We start from the raw sequence: 21085 nt of genomic DNA, 5'->3' as shown, positions 1-21085 counted from the left end.
AGTGGTTCCTAGGCTTCCATATCCGGTTCTCATAGGAAGAGACTTCCCAGGATTTGGAACCCTACTTTCCCTGGAGGGGTCAGGGGAAGGGGAGGACCTTGAAACTAATGGACTAACCTCCCCAGATGGCCACCCCCTGATGTTCTCCGAGATTGCCCAGGATCTATTCCTGGCCCCAGGGAAGGGCCGAAAGACCAGGGCCAAAAGGAGGGCAGCTAAGGTGTTGGGTACAAGGATCTTGGCCCAGGGTTTGAAGCTGGCCATGGAAGGCAGGCAGACCCGGGCCGCAGCTATAGAAGCTGCCCTGAGAGAGTAAGGATCCGAAGCGGACCCTGAACCAAACCGCATCAAACCAGAAGCCGGGGGGGAAATGGGCCCCTAGAAGCTTGGACAGCTAGGATCGGCATGAGAGAACTTAGGCCGAGACCTGGCTGAAGACCCAAGATATGTCAATGCCAGAAGGGAAGTGGCAGAGATGGAGTGCCTGTGGAGGGGAAAGCTCAGAGTCCAGGGCTGTATTTTATGATAAAGGGGGACTTGCTGAATCGAGCTATGGAAATTAACAGAGAGGGGGTGCTACAGCTCCTGGTGCCCCAGAAGCACTAAAAAGCCGTGCTGAGCTTGGCCCACAGCCACCTCTTTGGAGGGCACTTGGGGGTAGAAAAAACCCTGGCTTGAATCTTATGGAGGTTCTTTTGGCCGGGTATACATGAGGAAGTTCAGCACTACTGTGCCACCCGCCCCAAATGCCAGCTACACAGCCCCCAACCTCACTTAAGGACCCCTTTAGTGCCCCTCCCCATCATCGTGCTGAGCTTGGCCCACTGCCACCTCTTTGGAGGGCACTTGGGGGTAGAAAAAACTCTGGTTCAAATCTTAAGGAGGCTCTTTTGGCCAGGTATACATGAATGCCAGCTACACAGCCCTCAGCCTCACTTAAGGGCCCCTTTAATGCCCCTCTCCATCATCGAAATCCTGTTTGATCAGCTTGCATGGATCTAATGAGTCCCTTGGAGAAAACGACCAGAAGTCACTAACACATACTCGTCGTCCTCGACTACACCCCTAGGTATCCGGAAGCTGTCCCCTTGTGGAATACCACCTCTAAGGTAATTGCAACTGAGTTAGTGAAGATTTTCGCCCAGGTGGGGCTACCCAAGAAAATATTAATGGACCAAGGGACCCTGTTCATGTCAAAACTGATGAAGGACTTGTGCACTCTCCTACATGTACAAGCCCTACGGACTTCCGTCTACCACCCTCAGATGGACGGCCTTGTGGAAAGGTTCAATAGGACCCTCAAGGCCATGATAAAAAAAGGTGGTGAGCCAAGATGGAAAGGACTGGGATGCCTTGCTGCCATACCTCATGTTCGCCATCCAGGAGGTTCCCCAGGCCTCCACGGGATTCTCCTCCTTTGAACTACTATATGGATGCCACCCCCGGGGCATCTTGGACATAGCCAAGGAAATTTGGGAGGAGGAGCCCACACCATGGAAGAACGTAATTGATCATGTGCTCCAGATGAGGGACCGGATAGCCCGAGTCACCCCCATTGTACGGGAACATTTAGAGAAAGCCCAGGGGGCCCATTATAACCACCAAGCCACAGTTCAACGATTTCACCCAGGGGACCAGGTGATGATACTGGTTCCCACCACCGAAAGCAAGCTGTTGGCCCAGTGGCAGGGACCCTATGAAGTGGTCAAGCCTCTGGGGGAAACCAACTATAAGGTATGACAACCAGGGTGCCAAAAGCAAGAACAGAGCTATCATATCAACTTATTAAAGCCCTGGAAGGCCCAGGAAGTATGTATGACCTTAACCCAGGACTTGGAACCCCTTGAACAAGTGAAGATATCCCCGGACCTAACACCAAACCAAAAGGCTGAGGCGTCAGAAATGGTAGCCCGGAACCAGGATGTCTTCACGACTAGGCCAGGTCAAACAATGGAGGTTGTTCACCACATTATTACAAACCCCGGAGCCAGGATTACAATGAGGCCCTACTGACTAACCAAGACCAAGAACAAGGAAATTAGGGTTGAGATCAAAAAAATGTTGGATCTGGGGGTCATAGAAGAATCCCATAGTCAGTGGTCTAGCCTAATCGTGCTAGTGTCTAAGCCTGACAGCACTACAAGGTTCTGCAACGACTTTCGCCGGCTAAACAAGGTTTCTCAGTTCGATGCATACCCCATGCCCCGTATAGATGAGCTTGTGGACTGACTGGGCAAGGCCCAGTTCCTATCTACCCTTGATTTGACCAAAGGATATTGGCAGATCCCTCTAGCCAAATAGGCAAAGGAAAAGACCGCGTTCTCTACACCAGACGGGTTGTTCCAGTATACTGTCCTCTCCTTTGGACTATATGGGTCCTCAGCCACCTTTCAGTGTCTAATGGATAAGCTGTTGCGCTCCCATGCTGACTATGCAGCCGCATATCTGGACGACAGTTATTCACACCCCAGACTGGGAAACACACCTGAGGAAGGTAGAAGGGGTATTGAACACCCTGAGGCAGGCCAGCCTCACCGCAAATCCCACCAAGTGTGCCATAGGTCTAGCCAAGGCTAGATACCTCGGATACATCATAGGGAGGGGCATAGTGAGACCCCAACTAAACAACCTGGAGGCTATCCAGAATTGGCCCTGGCCTAACTAAAAGAAGCAGATCCGAGCATTTTTACATGTGGTGGGTACTACCAGTTATCCATCCCACATTTTGCCTCCAGAGCCAGCCCCCTGACGGACCTGATAAAGGCCCGGGGCCAGACATGGTAGGATGGACCACCTGCGGCAGAAGGAGCCTTTACAGACTTACGAACAGTCTTCTGCAGTGACCGCATACTCCTCGCCCCTGACTTTACAAAAGAATTCATCCTGCAGACTGATGCCTCTGAGGTGGGATGGGTGCAGTCCTATTGCAGATGGCAGGAGACGAAGAACACCCAGTAATGTACCTCAGCAGAAAACTCCTCCCGAGGGAACGGAGGTATGCAGTTGTAGAAAGGGAGTGCCTCGCCGTCAAGTGGGCTATGGAAGCACTCCGCTACTACCTGCTGGGACGCCACTTTACCCTCGTGACTGATCACGCTCCCCTCCAGTGGATGCATAATAACAAGGAGAAAAATGCATGGGTAACCAGGTGGTTCTTGTCCCTCCAACCCTTCCGGTTCACCATACAACACCGGGCGGGCAGTCACCATGGGAATGCCGATGGCCTGTCCCACGTTCACTGCATGATGTCCCAAGTTGCCCAACCTGGTGGAACTGAGCAGAGGGGCGGGATGTGTGACAGGGCCAGACCTGATGGCTATAGGAGGGTGCTGGAAGGCATATATATCAGCCCCAGGCTTAACAAATCCCTGTTCCCTGGGTAATACAGCCAGGGTTACTCCAGGTCAATCGGGTCACCTGAGGCCAATTAAGTAGCTTGCCACAGAAGGTAAAAGCCTCTGTTTCAGGCAGACAGGTGCAGCTGAGAGGGAGTTGGGTGAAGGAGCAGAGCAATGTGGAGTAGAGCTGCTACAAGGCTTGGAGCTAGTGTTGCTGCTGCCACAGCACCAAGCCACGGGAATTAGGGAGAAGCCCATCCAGGCAGGGCCAGGGGACGCAGGCCCCAAAGGCCTGAAGGAGGATCAGCGCTGCTCAGACAACTGGACAGAGAGACTCAAGCAAGGGGGAAACCCACTTACCCGATTCCTGGAAGTGGACCGCAAGCAGGGGGGCCACAGACAAGTGACCCAGGGAAGATAGTAGCTCATGAAATAAGCCATTTGAGGCTACTCCTCGCAGGGTCCCTGGGTTGTGACCCGGGGTAGAAGGCGGGACCAGGCCCCCCCGCTCCCACCCAGCCACACCACCAGCATAGCCAAAGAGAACGCAGACTCACAGGGCCAAATAGGCCTCCCTTGCCACAATATATATATATTTGGCCTTTGTTTAAGTTGACACATTGGCCTTTTTTTTTTTTTTTTCGACATTACATTTGTTTTTTTTTAAGTGTTTGTATCTGTACATAATACTTGAGCCATCCATGGGATACACTCCCTGAGCAGCCACTAAAGATAATGGGAGTTTGTGGTGCATAGCCACAGACTGTGTTGAGTCCCTGATACATCAGATGTTCAATCAGCTATTTTTCTTACAGATAGCGAAACAGCTTTGAACCCAATTTTAGACTGTTTAAATAAGGCCTGTAGAGGATTTATTAATACAAATAAATGGAGCAAGACAGACTTATTAACATTTGTGAACAGAAATGTTCTATTAATTTAACAGAAAATACTTTTCTTTTTTGAATTAACAACCTCCCCTCCAGTGATGGAAACTCCAACAAATCAGCATTGGCCTAGGACATGAAAACAGAAAGTGAAACAGCTCCAGGAAATGAGGCTGATCAAGTTTCTCTGTCCAACATGAGTGAAATGTAAAAGTGAAACATCCAGCATAAATAAAGAAAAGTAAATTAGGTCTTTAAAATGGTGAGTTTTGATAATCAAAGAGGTTAGTATTAATACAAGTAATTTAAAAAAAAAAAAAACAGACTGTATGATTTATCACAACCAATTCCTTTAAATCCCATTATAACCTCTATTCATCTGTGTGGGTCTTTTATTAGCATATTTAATAGACTTAATCTGCTAGATTCCTAAATTTTAAACTTGACAAAAGATCCAGCAAGGCAAAGTTTATATTCTACAATTATACCTTATCTTCAGGAACACAAATTTCTCAGGTCTGGCATCTATGACAGTGATGAATGTTCCAGTTTCTCAATGTCCTTTGCCCATTGCTTCTTGCTTCCTCTATCGATAAACATTTTTTTGACATCTCACGTTAACTGTGCTTTTCAGTTTGCTTGAAACTATATCTCGAGATTGATGTGTTGGGTTTTTTGCGGGGAGGGTTTTGGAAGTTGGGAGTGGAGGGAATACTCATTCACTGACAAAGCTTCCTTCCCCACAAATCAGGAGTCACTCACTGGTTTGCCACACTTGATATATCCCTATTTCTCCCACTCTCTCAAATATAGGTAGTAATGGAAGTGAAGGAAGCAACTTGTTACAGTAGATTGCACAAAAATATAACCAAAAAAATCCTTTACAGTTTAAAAAGAAGCACTACCCTGAAAAGGGCTGCTTTAAAAATGGCATTCTGTGAATCCATATTTATTGTGCCTTAATGACTCCAATATCAAATTGCTCAGTTTAAAAGATAAGATGTGTTTTCCTAATTTACAGCCCTGCAAAATCAGTCCTGGAGTCTTCTGGCTGTAAAAGATTCCTTAGGGCATCTTAGTCCAGAACATCCCTTTCTTGAACCCTGCACTTGAGAACTGGTTAATTCTAGTGACACTAAACAAATCAATAAAATCCAGCTTGCTCTTATATAGCTGTGCTTGGTTCTGAAGAGCTAATAGTAACAAAGTAGTAGAAAAATGTATGTTACTAAGGTGAGCAGATGTGACCATACACAGGCTACAGATTTCTTCAGTACAAAGATGCCTGTAATAGGGTGGCTTGCTCCTTAAGGGATAGAGACCTGGGGCCCACCAACCCTAGTTACTGAGGAGGCACACCTGAGAGAGATCAGGCGAGTCTATAATAAGAGCAGCAGGAAGGTCTGGTGAGCTCAGGAAATGGCAAAGAGAGAGAGAAGCTCCAGCGGGGAAGACCCTGATGCCAGGAGTTTGGAAGTCAGAGCTGGAAGGCTGAGCTCCAGCCAGGTAAACCTTGGGAGCAGAGACTGAGTTAGGAGCCAGCTCTGGGAAGGTGGGCTGGGGACTCCCTATCTAAGGGAAGAAAGACATTAAATGGGGGTTGGGGCCTGGAGAGCCAGATGCTGTAAGGACAGGGGTCCAATATATTTAGGAGGACAATGTTTTAAGTTAACCTTGGACTGGGGGTGTGGCATTTCAGTAGACCCTGAAGAGGAGAAATTGAGGCAGGCTGCCTAGAGTGTGACCCCTGGTCATGAGGGGATGGTCAGCTCTGTGACTGGCCTAGTCAGCAGGATCTGTAACATCACGTGCCATCAAGGAGGGCAATGGTGGCAGCAATGGGGAGCAAGATGGAGGAGATACTGTCGTCCCTGGTATGACAACAGCAGACCCAGGCTGCCCTCTTGCAACTTCTGCAGAATCAGCAGAGGCAGCAAGTGCTGTGGGCAGCCTAGCAGAATCAGCAGCAGTGGCAGGAGCCTACCATCATCAGCAAGAGAGTAATGCCCACAGCTCCTGTTTGCTGTGTAGGAAACTAGGACATAGAGTTTGAACATCCCAGGTGGTAGCCTGATTCCTGGGCACGGGGAGGGGAGTGGGCAAATCAGACCAGAAGTGGAAGAATGCTGTTGGATGGACCTGAATGCTTTAAGTATGGAAAGGTCAAGCACTGTTCTTGAAGAAGCAGTTGGGGAGACTCTTCCAGAGCAAGGGAGGAAATTTCCCAGCCAGAGAGGCCAAGGGGGAAAGGGTGCAACAGATCCCAAAGGCCAAGCAGTAGTACCCTGAAAAGTGCAGAACCCCACAGGAGAGAGGAATGCTATAGTCTGCTGGCAAACGTGCAAGGACCAAAGACATGGAATGAATTCAGACAGTCATGAGAAAACTGATTATAATGTATGAAATTAATCTCCCCCTTACTTACTTACATTTCATACTGTCTAATAAAAAAGGGGGGTTATTTTATACTGTATAATCAGTTTACTCATGTCTGTCTGAATGCATTTCAGTTAAGGAATTATAGTACAATAAAGATTATCCCTCTAGTAATGCTATAAGAGTCAGTTCAGGGGGAACAGACAATATTTCAGAAGTTTCCTTTCTAGCTGTAATATGCCCACCATCACAATACTCCATCAGCTTGCTCTGAGCCCAATACATTTCCCTACATCTCGAGTGTGTTTGCAATTTGGTAACCAGATGAAATTAAAAAGACATAACTTTGAAAGCAAGTTAGTGTAATACTGAGACAGTTATGATTGAGTTTTCACTCTTTCCTGAACAAATAGTTGTGGGCTTAACTACTATCTATCTTTAGAAGATCCAAATAAACCTTGGGGAAACTTCATGAGCAGTACATTTCTCTAAGTCAAGTGCCCCTTCAAACAGCAGTCTGTGTGTCTGCTTAGCTCATTGAATTAGTAACCATTACAGTAAAGATACCTGTATTTGTATATATCACATGTACAGGAGTGACAGTTACAACACAAGACAACTTTAAATTGAAGTGCAGTGACACATACGATCCACTTCAGGTCTAGATGTAATACCAGTAGATAACATCTCTATAAAAATCAAGTCTAATATTTGAATAATTTCAGAACAGACTGAAATCTGCTGCAGAACACCATATTTAGTATATTATACATACTAGCATTTATATAGTCAAATATTACTAATGACATAGATGTGTGCATTTATAGTACAATCTTTGTAATTTGCTTACTTCCATAAAAAAGAAAAAGAAGTTATTTTCACTTTCTGTCTAATTAGCTTCAAGGAGGGAAACCATGAGATGCAGAAAGTGATGAAAGAACTTCTCCTACAGTATATTTAAATCACAGACATGGATGAAAAACACATCTATGAAAGACTCTGCCTTGGAGATAAGAATTTACACATTGCGCACACAGTAGTGAAAGAGGACATCATGACTACCATGTGTTTGCTGCACATTTGCCTTGTGCTGCTGTTCTCCACTGAAATCTATTCTCTAGACTGTAATCTGCTTCACTTCCAACAGAACAAAGTGAACACAGAAAGCTTAGAGCTTCTGAACAAAATGGGTGGACAATTTCCTCTGCAATGTCTCAATGAAAATAGGAACTTTGAGTTCCCCCAGAAAGCTCTCAGGCCCAGAGAGTCCCAGAAGGAGAATGCCAAGGTGGTAATACAGGAGATTCTCCAACAGATCTTCTATATCTTCAGCAAAAATCTCACGCAAGCTGCCTGGGACAGGAGTTTCATAGAGTTATTCCAAAATGGACTTCACCAGCAAACTGAGCAGCTGGAGAAATGTTTGCATTCAGAGATGGAGAATAAGACACCCTATTTGGGCAATGAGAAACTCCTGTCTCCCATGTTGAAATTAAAGAAATACTTCAAAAAAATTGGGGACTTCCTGAAAGAAAAACAATATAGTTTGTGTGCCTGGGAGACCATCCGCTTGGAAATGGGAAGATGTCTTTTGTTTGTTGACCAGCTGATAAAAAGGCTTCAAAACTAAGGTAAAGTATAAATATTATCCTTGGAATAACTTATTTCATACAATATTTCAACCCAAAAGACTTGAATTGGAATTTAATATATTTAGGGTTCTCTTCCCATATAAATCATTGGCTAAACTCTTGACTTCAATAGTACCAAGATCAGGCTATTACCTTCCTCTACTGTGTAGGTGCTGTAAATTCACACCACTGGATTTGTAATGCTATGTCAATCTATTTTTCTATATATAAGATGCCATGAACCATGTTGTGATAATATCTAGGTGATACATTCTATTTCAGGCCCCTTGACAACCTCACCTGAACCCTGCCTGCTAATCCATCTCTACTGGTAATATTTCAAATATTGCAACCTCCTAACAGCTTCATACAGCTACCTTTACATTTTTTGAAAAGCCTGCCAAAAAATGTTTCCTTCCTCTCTACCCTCAAAATGTATACTTCCCCCCACAAATGCCCTCTCCGCTCCCACACACACACCAAAAAATTACACTAACTTGAAGCCCAAGGCAATCACATTCAGTCCTGGACAGATGACAGTTTGAAAGTCAGACTTGATACAACTGATCAGGCCTACAAACCTGGTCAAGGTGGTGGGGTTTTGTTTTTGTTTAAGCACCTAGTGATTTCGGGTCTCTCAGTTTTCCGATACCCAACTTGACATTAAAAAGACCCAACTTTCAGAGAGTGGGTGCTTGGCACTTTCTGGGCAGAACCTTTTAACCAGGAAAGAGAAACTAAGTTTTCAAATGGGGCATCGGCCATTTGCTTCTAGCACTGGTGGGACTAGACATTAATAGATTCTAAAAAAGTGTCCCTTTTTACGTTAAAAGGTATGAATTTTCAGTAATCCTTACAGGCTTCAAAATTCATAAGCTATGTTTTTCTGTGTGTTCTACATAGCGTTGCAACTCAAGAAGAACAAATCCCTTTTCACTTAACAAATATACACACATACATCTTATACATTTTATATATATCATGTGTGTATTATATATAAAGAAATAAATATCCAGGAATATAATTATTTCCTATAGTTGGAGGGATGGAGAGGAGAACAAGGTCCCTCTAAACAATCTTCCTCAACTTTGTTGTCCTAAATAGAAGTGTCATCTGGAGTGAATATTCCATGCCCATATTGCATTATAGCTACATAAGTGACTCCGGTTAAAGAGTGAGTCAGGGGCAGGTTGAAGGGGATAAGCAGAATTTTTCTGCTCTTATTCTGTGTGGCTACACAGAGCCAATAAATCTTACATTGCTTAGGTTCATATATAACAAGAGCACCTTTAACTTCGGAACTTTCCTGTATTAATCTTAGTAGATGCTCATTTCTGAGAACGTTCGTTAGAGGTCTGTTTAGAAATGGGCTGTGTGTTTGAATCATTTCCCTCTTCATTCCAGCTTGGAACGGTCAGTACTTCAACTACAGATACCAGGACAACTGAATGAAATATCCTGCCGCAGAATCTCACGTTTCTCAGTTGCCTAAGAATCCAATAGTGATTTATCAAGTGAAAAGTTTCTGCCTTTTGAATTAAGCAACAGACAGATAACATACACTCTCCACGTGTTCTGTATTATGAAATGTGGCTTTCATTGTATTTTGAAATGCTTTATTCACTTCTTAAAATTCAAGAAAGAGGAAAAATGGCAAGGGCAGCAGTGGGAACCACTTTGTTGTTATAAAAAAAATGAAAGTGATAAGACATGGACATAAACCAATTCAGAGACATGGATGAAAAATATTGAGTCTGCAAAAGACTTTACAGTCAACAGTTTAACAACAGACAAGGAGTGTAAGACTACTTGAACTTGACAGCTATGTGTCTGGTGCAAATGCTAAGATGACAGTCCAAGAGATCCCACATCAGATCTTCAATGTCTTTAATAAAAATCTTACCCAAGCTGCCTGGAATGATAATTCCATAAAGACATGCCAAAATGAACAACATGGAGACACATTCCGATGCAGATTTGGAGAAAAATTCTACTCAGGAAGTTTGTGGATCTAAGGCTTTACCCTGACACTGATATTTCATAAAACAGTCCAAACAACTATTTCCCAGAAGGCAATCAATACAGCCCATGTGCCTGCAAAATATTCTGAACAGAAACAAGGTTAAATTATCAACACATTCAACATCATCAGAAGGCTTAAAGTCTGATATAAATATCAGGTCCTGGATCAAACAAACTAACTTTGTATAAATTATCTAAATACTTTATTATTATTTAAAACTATTACTTTTGCTTCCTAAACTGTGAAAACACTTTGGTTACTTTACTTTGTTTGCAAAAGTATTTGTATGTTTGAAATCTTATTTATTATCACACTATTTAAAAATAAAATTATTTTTACAAGAGAAAACTACTGCAGTTGTGATAGTTACTCAAAATAAGCAGTGGCAGCAGCTGATTTATGTATTTACCACACAACCATATCATTTTGCAACAAGTTCAGTGACTCTGACGCAATTTTGGATTTATTCTTAGCAGTATAGGGTCTGATTCTGCATTCCTAGAATACCCAGTAAATTAAATGCAAGATTGGACCCAAAACAATCACTTGAGGTCATTGCCTTTGATTTATTCCTACTTGACTTACTAGCTGTTTGGATTTTGGAGAAGCTACAAGGATTCATCTCTTGCTACTATCCCATCAAAATAAATATGAAGGGCCAAATCCCACTTGCTTAAATCACGTGGGATTTTAATGAGACTACTCATGTAAATAAAGTACTAGGATTAGGCCATAACTAACTACTCTTCCAGTTAGGGAAGAGAAATAAAAGAACACTCCAGCAACTCTCTCTGGAATGGAACATAGCAGTTCCTTTAAAGAATATAGCAACACTATAAACAACAATTTAGGAAAGGAAAAGAAGAATACTGTCAGTATCCAGTTGAAAATTTATTCAGGACACTAGAATTAACAGACCTAGTGCAGGGTGGAAAGGGATGTTGTAACGTGTTGAGAACTAAGTACAGTAATGATCGCAAAGTATACTAAAAAATTAAAGACTAGAGAAACAAGAACTGGTAGGCCAAATCTTAGAAAATATATCTCAGTGCCAATCCAGAGATGTGTATCCCTCCACCCACCCACACTAATTTAGTTACATAAGGTTCTCACTCTTCCTTAGGGGACACCACAATCAACGACCAGCAAAATATTCACAATTATTTTTTATTAATTATAGCAGAGCACCAGCTCTGCTATAATTAAGAGTGAGAAGCCCTTCTTGTTTAAAGGACTACTCTAAACTCTACATGCTTACTTGGACAGCCTTGACGTTTAGTATGTCTTGTGGGGTCGGGTTTAGTGATCCAGATTTGGGGTCAATGGAGCAAGGGAGTTCCCATACTTTTTTCTTTTTTTGCACCAAACCTGGGCTCAAACTATGGCTCTGATCACCCCCACCGCACAAGTGATCTCAGCTGTTCACCATTTACCCAGCAAGTACATGGCTCTCACAGCCTCTTGGGATGTTGAAAATGTGACTTTAAAAAGTTTCCAGTTCAGGATTGATGTGTGTCAAATAGGGGGATGATACTGGGCCACTTCACCTTGAATGGTCCCTTGAAATATGTGTTAACGGCTTATGCTAAACAATCTGTTCAAACCTGGCATTTAACAGTGACTTTGAGTTAGTTTCCCAGACTTGAAGAAGAGCTCTGTGTAAGCTCGAAAACTTCTCCCTCTCCTCAACAGAAGTTGGTCCAATAAAAGATATTACCTCACCCACCTTGTCTCTCTAAATGGTTTACAATGCAGTTGTTCAGAAAGCCTAAACAAGAGGGTTTTTAGGGAAACATATTTTTACATGACCTCTGTGGTTCAAGGGGACGTTATGTGGCCACTGAACCTGAGCTGTAGCAATACAGCTTCGAAATCTACCCGTGGCAAAAGTCTGAGGAAGACTTGTAGGCATGTTGCGTCAATCTGCCTTGTGGTTTGGGGGTGGGAGGGTTGTTTTTAATGGGGTAATCGTAATCTGAGCACAGCAGATAATTCAGAAAGTGCTCAAATTATTTTCAAAAAGAAAATAAATTACGCATGCAAATGATTTCTGGGAAGGGGCGGAGGGAGAGGGATGAGGACTGTGGCAAGATATTATGGAGAGGGACTAAATGGGAATATGTGATAAGGGAGAGGAATTAGGGCAATTCAGGTCAGGGGGAAGGCATGAGTGGGACATTGGGTTGACAGGCCCTCCCCTGACCAACAGCACATCATCCCCTCCTGTGTGTATGCTAGGATCTGGAGGGGCCTGCCCTTTAAGGGGCTCCGAGGCCCTCTTCCTCTCCCCCTCCCGCCCAAGTGTGCTGGGATTGAGGGGTCATGCCCCTCTAGGGCTTGAAGTTTGTTTGAGTGGGTGAGTAGTAGGGGCATAAAGCCTGGCTCAGTGTACAGTTCAGTCTACATGACCAAGGAAATGTGCAACCTTCCAGTCAACTGCTGCTTGGATATGAGTAAGTAACAGCAGAGGGTGCCAAACAGTAAAGAACAACTTTTCACACTCTAATGGTAATAGGACAGGCAGGAGAGGATGAACTGGCAGGGGACTGTGTGTTGTGGAGAATGGAGGGGAGAAGGTGGTGAAGGAGACTGACACACAAGTCTTCTCTCAGGTGTTTAAAATTACTGTAACTGCTATCTAATAAAACTGTCATGATTTTGGGACATAGCCCATGTCTGTGATATCTCTCACTGGCCCTATTAGCAACGACACACTCCAGCCATTTTAAAGCACAACCATTAGCTCCATTCTACTATAAAAGCATACAAGAGGGAGAGGAACACTTACATACACATAGCAATTGCTAGTGGAGCAAGCACTGGACTGGGACGCAGGAGACTTAGGTTTTACACTTAGCTCTACACTGGCCTGCTGCATGACCACGTCACATTACAGTTATGTGATTCCGTTTCCCCATCTGCAAAATGGTGCTAATAATCCTTTGTAAAATACTTTATACTGATCATCTACTGCTAAAAGGCGCTATAAATGTCAAGTGTTATTACCTAGCCGCAGTAGTGTCTCAACTGCAAACCTGTGTGATAATTATAACTGCCTAAATGACCACTCACTTCTACAAAAAACACTTTTTTCTGTTAAAAAAAAAAAAACTAGGAAATTCACTGACAAAGAAACTTTGTTAATGCACCAGTGAAGGTTATCCTGTGCAGAACACTCTTCCAGAATGTTGAATTCTATGACACTCAAACCCAGGAAATGAAGTGTTACTGTATTTCAAAGTAAACTTCTGAAAACAAGGAAATACACAATTAAGGTACATGACAATGCAACCTTAACTCTTCCTCCCTCCAGCCAGCAACAGTCACTAGAAATTATCTGCATGCACTCCAGTTGTGTTCACTGTGTTACACCAAGCTGCACTTAGTAGTGAAAGAAGTGCTAAATTTAGAGAGAATTACACTTTTTTCTGTTCATAGTCTATCTGACGTGGGAAGACAACTCTTTCAAGGCTTGGCTGGATTGAAATATCAGCTGCTGTCACCTTTTCATTGACTCAACACCTTAATAGAATGGTCACGGTAGCTTCTTCAGCCCATGCCCAATCTACTAATGCACACTAATGTAGCATCTACTGTAAATCTACTTTAACTTTACAGTCATCTTCCATTTGTCTTTGTGACAATAAAATTCTCAGAACATCATTGATGCTAAAACTCTAACTTTTATTTAGTTCATTTGCTGAGGTATCCCTTTAGTTCACTCCGTTTTTAATAGGAGTTGAAATTACCGTATGTTTCAAATGAGTCCAAATGACTCCTTTTTTCTATATAAAAGCCTGTCAACTTTAAAGTCTTTCTAAAACTTAAGACTCTTAAGACAGTCTTTAAACTTAAATGACAATCAAAGAAGACATTTTCTCTTAACAATTCTCAGAGGTGCTTCCTGTCTTTAAGCATGGTAAGAGAGTTAGTTAAGTACTGCCTGATGACTAATTCCCCAGTTAATGTAAATAATTTTATACTCATGGCTTCTTAAACAGTGACAACATGGTCATTTCTTTTTATAGTGGTACATAAAATCTCACTATTCACATAATGATATCAGCAAGTTGTGTTAGAAGTTTTCATTTAGATACAAAACATTTGCAAAGGAACATCACGAGGGGACTCTATACCATAACAAGCATTTAAGGAATAAACAATGTTTTTCACTTTTAAGTGGAACTATGAGGTTAGAAATAACCAAAGCCTTTCCCAACTATACATGTTTTCATGAAAGGTAAACAGATGAAGATTTTGGAACACTTATAAGAGAAATGATTCTCAATACGAATATTTTTAGAATTCTTTGTGTAGGTTTAAAATTGAGATTTTTCTCTGTAAAGAGAAGAAGGGAAGAACGGGAGTAACATAGAGCCACTGGCCTAGCTTTCATGGCCTTGATAAACCAAGTGCTATACATCACTTATCTTTGAGATCCTAAAAATAATGAACAGTCATATTCCCTTGTTTCAGAAGACACTCTGATTGGTTGTTTGCCTTATAACCAAAGAGTTTCCAAGATTATAATCCTGCAGGACCTTCACGCACAAATCACAATTAAAGATTCCTATCAAACACTGTGTACAGTGAAAATAACACAACATTTAAATACATCAGACATAGTATAAAAATAATATAGGACATTAAAGACCTGTGTTATATGTTTTATGTAAAAGCCTGCCCCCCCAACACCATGCTCTGCATGGTTCAAAACGCAGATGGCCTACCACAGAGGTGCCTAAGCAGGCAAAACTTCCACTGAAGTCAACATGAATTTGCCTGCAAAAATAGGCCTTCAGATATTGCTACATTATTCATATCACTCCTGAAGCTCTGAAATATTCTTTGAAAGCTTCACAGAGAGTGGGAGCAAGATGAGTACTCTCTCCCATTCAAGAGTCAAGCCAGCCCAACTCAGTTTAGCTAGTGGGAGGTGACCAGAAACTAGCACAGGAGATAATAAAAAGGAAGGAAAACAGTGGAAGAAACCTAAAATTGAGCATTACGTATCAAGATCCTAATATCAATGACATTCCCACAGGCTTAGTATACAAATTCCTAAACAGCAACCCTATCTACTTTCCCTCTTAGTCCTACTTTCTCACATCAGATTGAACAAAGCAAAGATTAGGAGAAAAGAAATACACCAGTTTTACAGATGGGGAGCTAAGGGAGAGACTACTCAACTGAATTTCAGGAAGAGCAAGACCTGCTAATTAGTATTCCTGTCCCAAAAGGAAAGCAATAACATTATAAATGTATTTAAACAAGCTCTTCCAGTGCTAAAATACAAAGAACTAATGACATTTCCAATAATGAATCTGGCACTTCTTTGTGATTTCTATAAATCCTGAGCAAGTTTACAATAGAGAATTGGCAGAATTTGACAGCGGCCTTCAATTACCCGAAGGGGGTTTCCAGGGAGGATGGAGCTAGGCCGTTTTCACTGGTGGCAGATGACAGATCTAGGAGCAATGGTCCCAAGTTGCAGTGGGGAGGTCTAGGTTGGATATAAGGAAAAGCTTTTTCACTAGGAGGGTGGTGAAGCACTGGAATGGGTTACCTAGGGAGGTGGTGGAATCTCCATCCATAGAGGTTTTTACAAAAGCCCTGGCTGGCATGATTTAGTTGGGGCTGGTCCTGCTTTGAGCAGGGGGTTGGGCTAGACGACCTCCTGAGGTCCTTCCAACCCTAATCTTCTTTGATGCTATAGGGGGATGGATTAGATCAGCAGTTCTCAACTGGGGATCTAGGGCCCCTGGGGGGCCGCAAACAGGTTTCAGGGGGTCTGCCAAAATAAACCAGAGGACAGGGCTGACGTTAGACTCGCTGGGGCCCAGAGCAGCAAGCCAAAGCTCGAGCTCTGCCACCCGGGGTTGAAGCCGATGTCCGAGCTCTGCTGCCCAGGGCTGATGCTGAAGCCTGAGTAACTTAGCTTTGCTGTGGTCCCCCGTGGCGTAGGGCCCTGGGCAATTGTCCTGCTTGCTACCCACTAACGCCGGCCCTGGGTTTTAATCTACTGGATATGGAGAAGAACTGTTGTTATGGCACAGGTGAGCCATGAAATGTTTATACCACACTGGGCGGGGGGATGAAGGGGCGTGGTGCGGGGCTCAGAAAGAAACAGGTTGAGAACCCTGGACTGGATGATTTAAGGGAGATACTATATCTTCATATTCTGATCAAAAGAAAAAGGGAACTGGTACAAGACAATGAAGTCATTAAACAGAAAGTGAAAGTGGTAAGTTTCAAAAACATACTTAGGGGAAAATCCTTGGAAACCAAAAATGATGTAAGAAAACCTCTCCTACAGAATAATTAAGTTTACAGATATGGAAGAAAAATTCAGGCATATACAAAAGGTCTTCAAAAGATTCCAGTTTGTCTGTCTGAATTTATACTCAGTCGAGAAGTGTAAGACATCATTATCATGACCACTTTTTGTTTGCTGCAAATTAGCCTTGTGCTGCTATGCACAACCAAACTCTCAACTCTGGATTGTAATATTCTTCTCCTCCCGCACAGCAAAATGATCAAGGGAAATTTACAGCTTCTGGACAAAATGGGTCAGCATTTTCCTCAGCAATGTCAAAATGAGAAAATGCATTTCAAGTTCCCTGAGCAGTTTCTAAAGTCCAGACAGAAAGAGGATGCTAAGGTGGAAATCCAGGAGATCCTGCAACAGATCTTCTATATCTTTACCAAAAATCTAACCTTAGCTGCCTGGGATGGAAGATCTCTTGAAAGATTCCTAAATGGACTTAATCAGCAAATTGAACATCTGGAGGCATGTCTGAGAGAGAAGATGGAGAATAAAAATATATATTCAAGGACTAGACTGAAACTGAAAAAATACTTCCAAAAGATAGATAATTTTCTAAAAGACAAGCAGTATAGCCTGTGTTCCTGGGAGATCATCCGCCTGGAAGTGAGGAGATGTCTTCAGTTTATTGACAAAGTTATAAGAAGGCTTAGAAACTAAGGTACACACATTTGGCCTGAGAACTGGAATCAGAAAAAAAAAATGAATGTATTTTAAATTATCTACCTATATTGTGAAAATGCTTCTAGTTAAATTTCACTGTTTTCCTATTATTTATACGTTGCCATTTATGTATTGTTGCATTTAAATTAATGCAAAGAAATATTTATAAACAATAAAACTTTCTTTATTAAACAAATAATTGCAAACTGACCACAAAATAACCTATATAATTTTTCAGGAAGTATAACTGCATAGGAAAGAATTGATGATTTTGTGGCAATTACGTTTACTGTCATTATGTTCCCTTCTGAGAAAAGTGTGCCATTAATTTTGGTTCCCATTTCACCTACATACAATATATCTTTTAATTTTGAAGGAACCACCAAGCCATGACTTTTCCAAGAATCATGTAAATCAATTATTTGGATTAAAAATAAAATAAATGATATTTTTCTGCTAATTTTTTTAATTAAGCTTTTGTTTATAATAATTCATTACTCTTTCAAGATATGCTATTTCCAGTAATGTATCTGATATTGTGTCTGATTAATGTCTGGTTTGTTCAAGCAGTTCAAGTTATCCTCTAAGGGCTTGTCTACATGGGGAATTTGAGCAGAACAGCTAATACAGGATAAACTATTCTGCAATAGCTCCCTCTGTGCACACTCATTCCAGCCTATGAGTGTCCATACAGGGAACTATTCCAGAATACCTATTATGTTTTAAAATCATACCCTGCCTTATTTTCCTTGTGTAGACACACTTTAAGGCCATTTTAGCCAGCTACACCTCTTAGTGCTGTGTGTGTGTCTTGGGGGTATTCAAGCTGGCTGCTGAAATCTCACACACTACTGCTCACACTGTTTTATTGTTCCTTAAAGTTTTCTGTCCCTTACATTTTGTTCACAACTGAAACCAGTGGGAAGAGTTAGCCCTGGTATTTCAACATATTTTACACAAAAGCTACATGGTCCTGAATGCAATAATTACAACATAAATGAGTTCCTCAAAATGCTAAATGTACTAAGAGTGAAATCCTGGCTCTGTTGAACTCAATGACAAATCTGCCGTTGACTTCTATGGGGCCAGGATTTCACCCTTCTGGAAGTGGCCACTAACAACTTAATCAGCTTCAGCTCATAGTTTCTCCCCAGTAACCTGATGTGTGTTATTCAGGGGAAAGCACACCTTTAGCAGTTCAAGATACCAGGATGCAAAGCTGTAATGGTAAAATGCAATCGGACAAAACGTCAAGGATAACAATGAAGGCAATGATACTCCAAAGAGAGTACATGTCACTAGTCTCTGTCTAGGATGTACCCACTAACTTTTCTCCCTGATATCCAGTTGTGGATGAAAGCAAAAAATCAAGAACCAGCTAAAAAGACTAAGATCCAAGAACAGCAGATCTGAAACTGAAACACCACAAATACAATCAAGTACAGAAGCAATCAGGATCTGGAACAACAAAAAAAGAAAGATTGAAGGAATAAAGTGAAGACTGAAACCCACCCTCTTTTTAATGAGACACTATTGAAAAATAATATGGTTTATAAAAATAAGTTCCTTTGCCAATGTGACTAACAACTCACTTAAAATGTTACAACTGCAAGAATGTTTAAACACAAATGTATCATTATTTCTGCTGTTTGTTTACTTTGTGCGCTTTTTAAAGTCTATATACTATGAAAATGCAGTTAATCAATTTCACTTTCTGGTTCTGATACACTAGCATACATAATATGTTGAAATCTAAAAGGCAATATTTATTGAAATTTAAAAGTCACATTAAAAATTCTAAATGTTGGAAGTCAAGGTACTTATTAAAAAGCATATGGTAAGAACTACACAGCAGTTTCAGAAAGGAAGTGATCAATATCAAATTGAAACTGGAGGAGATTTAGGGAAGCTGAACTGAATTACTTCAAAATTAATTTGTCCAAGATACTGCCATTAACACACAGTCTCAGGAAAAGCCTCATAGGATCTTTAATGACATGTTGATCAAGACTGCACTTCCATGCACCACAGTACTTCCCAACATCCTACCTTGTATGTACCCTGTACAGGAGTCTGATTTTGTAGTTCAGAAGCAGGCAAAATTGCTTTTGAAATCAATGGGAATGTTATCTTCATAAGGAATGAACCCTCCGATATAAGTGTTATCTATGGCATCATGAATACCATATCATAAAGCTCTGATGTTGTTCCAAGAATTTCCTATTAAAGAATCAATCCAATCCAATCCTTCTCTGCTGGTATGAAGTGACAGAATGTTAGCACAGGGTCCTCTAATAATTCCATAAACTTTCAACTCATTAAGCCTTTTTTTTCTGTTCATAGCCATCCACTCTTATTGTCTGCACCATGCAATATAATCTCTGCTGCCCTGATGACCAAAAAAACATGTTAATCTATTTCAGTCAAAGGTTTACTTTGCAACGCAGAAAGTATTGCTACCTTGGGCACTAGAGGGCAAAGTGAGATTATAACTAAAATACTACAGTAAAACCGTTGGTGCATTTAAAGCAGTAAGAGTTGTAGGAAAATAGAAGGAAGTTTATTCTGCTATCCTATTCTGGTCAATTTCCCGGTGTAGACAAAGCCAAATGTTTTAGAACCTGTCCTGTTGGGCCATCATGTTTTCTAAAAATCTCTAAATTGTAGGTCCAATCCTGCAAACCCTCATGCCTGTGAGTAACCTTACACACCTGAGTGGTCCCATTGTCTCCAACAGAACTACTCACAGGCGTAAGTGTTTGCAGCTGGCACAGGAGGAATGGGTGCAGCAAGACTTGTGTGTGTGTGTGGGTGGTGGAGACACAGAAATGTATTTCCCACACTCCTGAGAAGCAATGCAAGGGCTTTGGGGAGTCAGGGGTGATGGGGCAGCTGAAGGAGGCAGAAGTAATTGCTGGGGAGGAACTTGGGAGTGAACCCAGAGGGTTGTTGGGTGTGGGTGGGAAAAATCTGGAACACTTTTTTGTGGGGAAGACTGGATTGTTAGGGAGCTGGGGACCTCCCCCATGCAGATCCGGGTTGACCCCTAGCATTTCCCATTCAGTCAGGCATATCTGCCCATCCCCCTGTGGCCCTGCACCCTCCTTCCCCTTCAACGCCTGACTCAACGTTGTCCCCCCACCCCCCAGCGCTGCTGAAGCCATCTGTGTAACCACCCAGCAGCCCCCTCTGCCCCGCTCTGTCCATCCTCCCCCTCCCCCACATCCAGTGCCTCCTCACCTGGCCGCGCGGGCAGGGCGCTCTGCCCCCTCCAGCTCCCGCGGCTGACTGCTCCCTCCAGCTCGTGAGCCACCTGCCCGCTCTTCTGGCGCCACATCGGCCCCTGGTGGGCGAAAGGTGTAATTGCAGGAGAGGCACAAGAGGCTTGCTTGGGGCGGGGAAGGAGACGGCTGCCTGGAGGAGGGACGGGGATAAAAGACGTAATACAAGTGAAGCGGTGGGGAGCTCCCGTCATTCCTCAGTTTGCGTCGCTTTGATCCAGCTGGTAAACAACTATTAGGATAACCTCAGAATAGTCCCACGGGGGCTCTGCTCCCTTCTGGTGTAGACAAGGCTCTGATTGTTACCGCTAGTTCAGCGAGCCCTGCTGAGAGCTTGGTACAAACAGGTCCGGATGCAGGAGGCTCTTCTACACTAGGGCTGCCGCTGATGTTAACGCTGGTTTAACCTGACTAGTCATAGCTAAATGGAGGAAATCTTCTAGGTCCATTACCCCGGAGCAGGCCGAGCTTCGGAGTGAAAGTCTGGTGACGAAGACAAACAAAATAAAAAACCCATGGGCTGCTGGAGGAACTCTGGATGTTCATAAGTAGTGTGAGAGA

The 21085-nt window shown here is 42.6% G+C and overlaps 2 protein-coding genes across 2 annotated transcripts; both read left to right on the top strand.

Annotated features, from left to right (window-relative positions):
• Nucleotides 1-7601: 7601 nt before the first annotated feature.
• LOC137156537 (interferon epsilon-like) lies at nt 7602-10563 on the top strand. Its single transcript, XM_067553440.1, has 2 exons — nt 7602-8232; nt 9637-10563. Exon 1 carries the CDS (start codon nt 7656-7658, stop codon nt 8229-8231), a length of 576 nt encoding a protein of 191 aa, XP_067409541.1. The 5' UTR covers nt 7602-7655; the 3' UTR covers nt 8232; nt 9637-10563.
• A 6125-nt stretch (nt 10564-16688) lies between these two features.
• LOC137156536 (interferon kappa-like) lies at nt 16689-17240 on the top strand. Its single transcript, XM_067553439.1, has one exon. The coding sequence runs from the start codon at nt 16689-16691 to the stop codon at nt 17238-17240; it is 552 nt and encodes a 183-aa protein (XP_067409540.1).
• The last annotated feature ends 3845 nt before the right edge of the window (nt 17241-21085 follow it).

This window comes from Emydura macquarii, unplaced genomic scaffold (assembly GCF_026122565.2).
Source record: "Emydura macquarii macquarii isolate MOO-44397 ecotype Brisbane River unplaced genomic scaffold, CSIRO-AGI_Emac_v2 contig_1451, whole genome shotgun sequence".
In the NCBI taxonomy this organism is placed as follows: Eukaryota; Metazoa; Chordata; order Testudines; family Chelidae; genus Emydura; species Emydura macquarii.
Note: the sequence above shows the minus strand (reverse complement) of the source record. Positions and strands in the feature narration are given on the sequence as shown.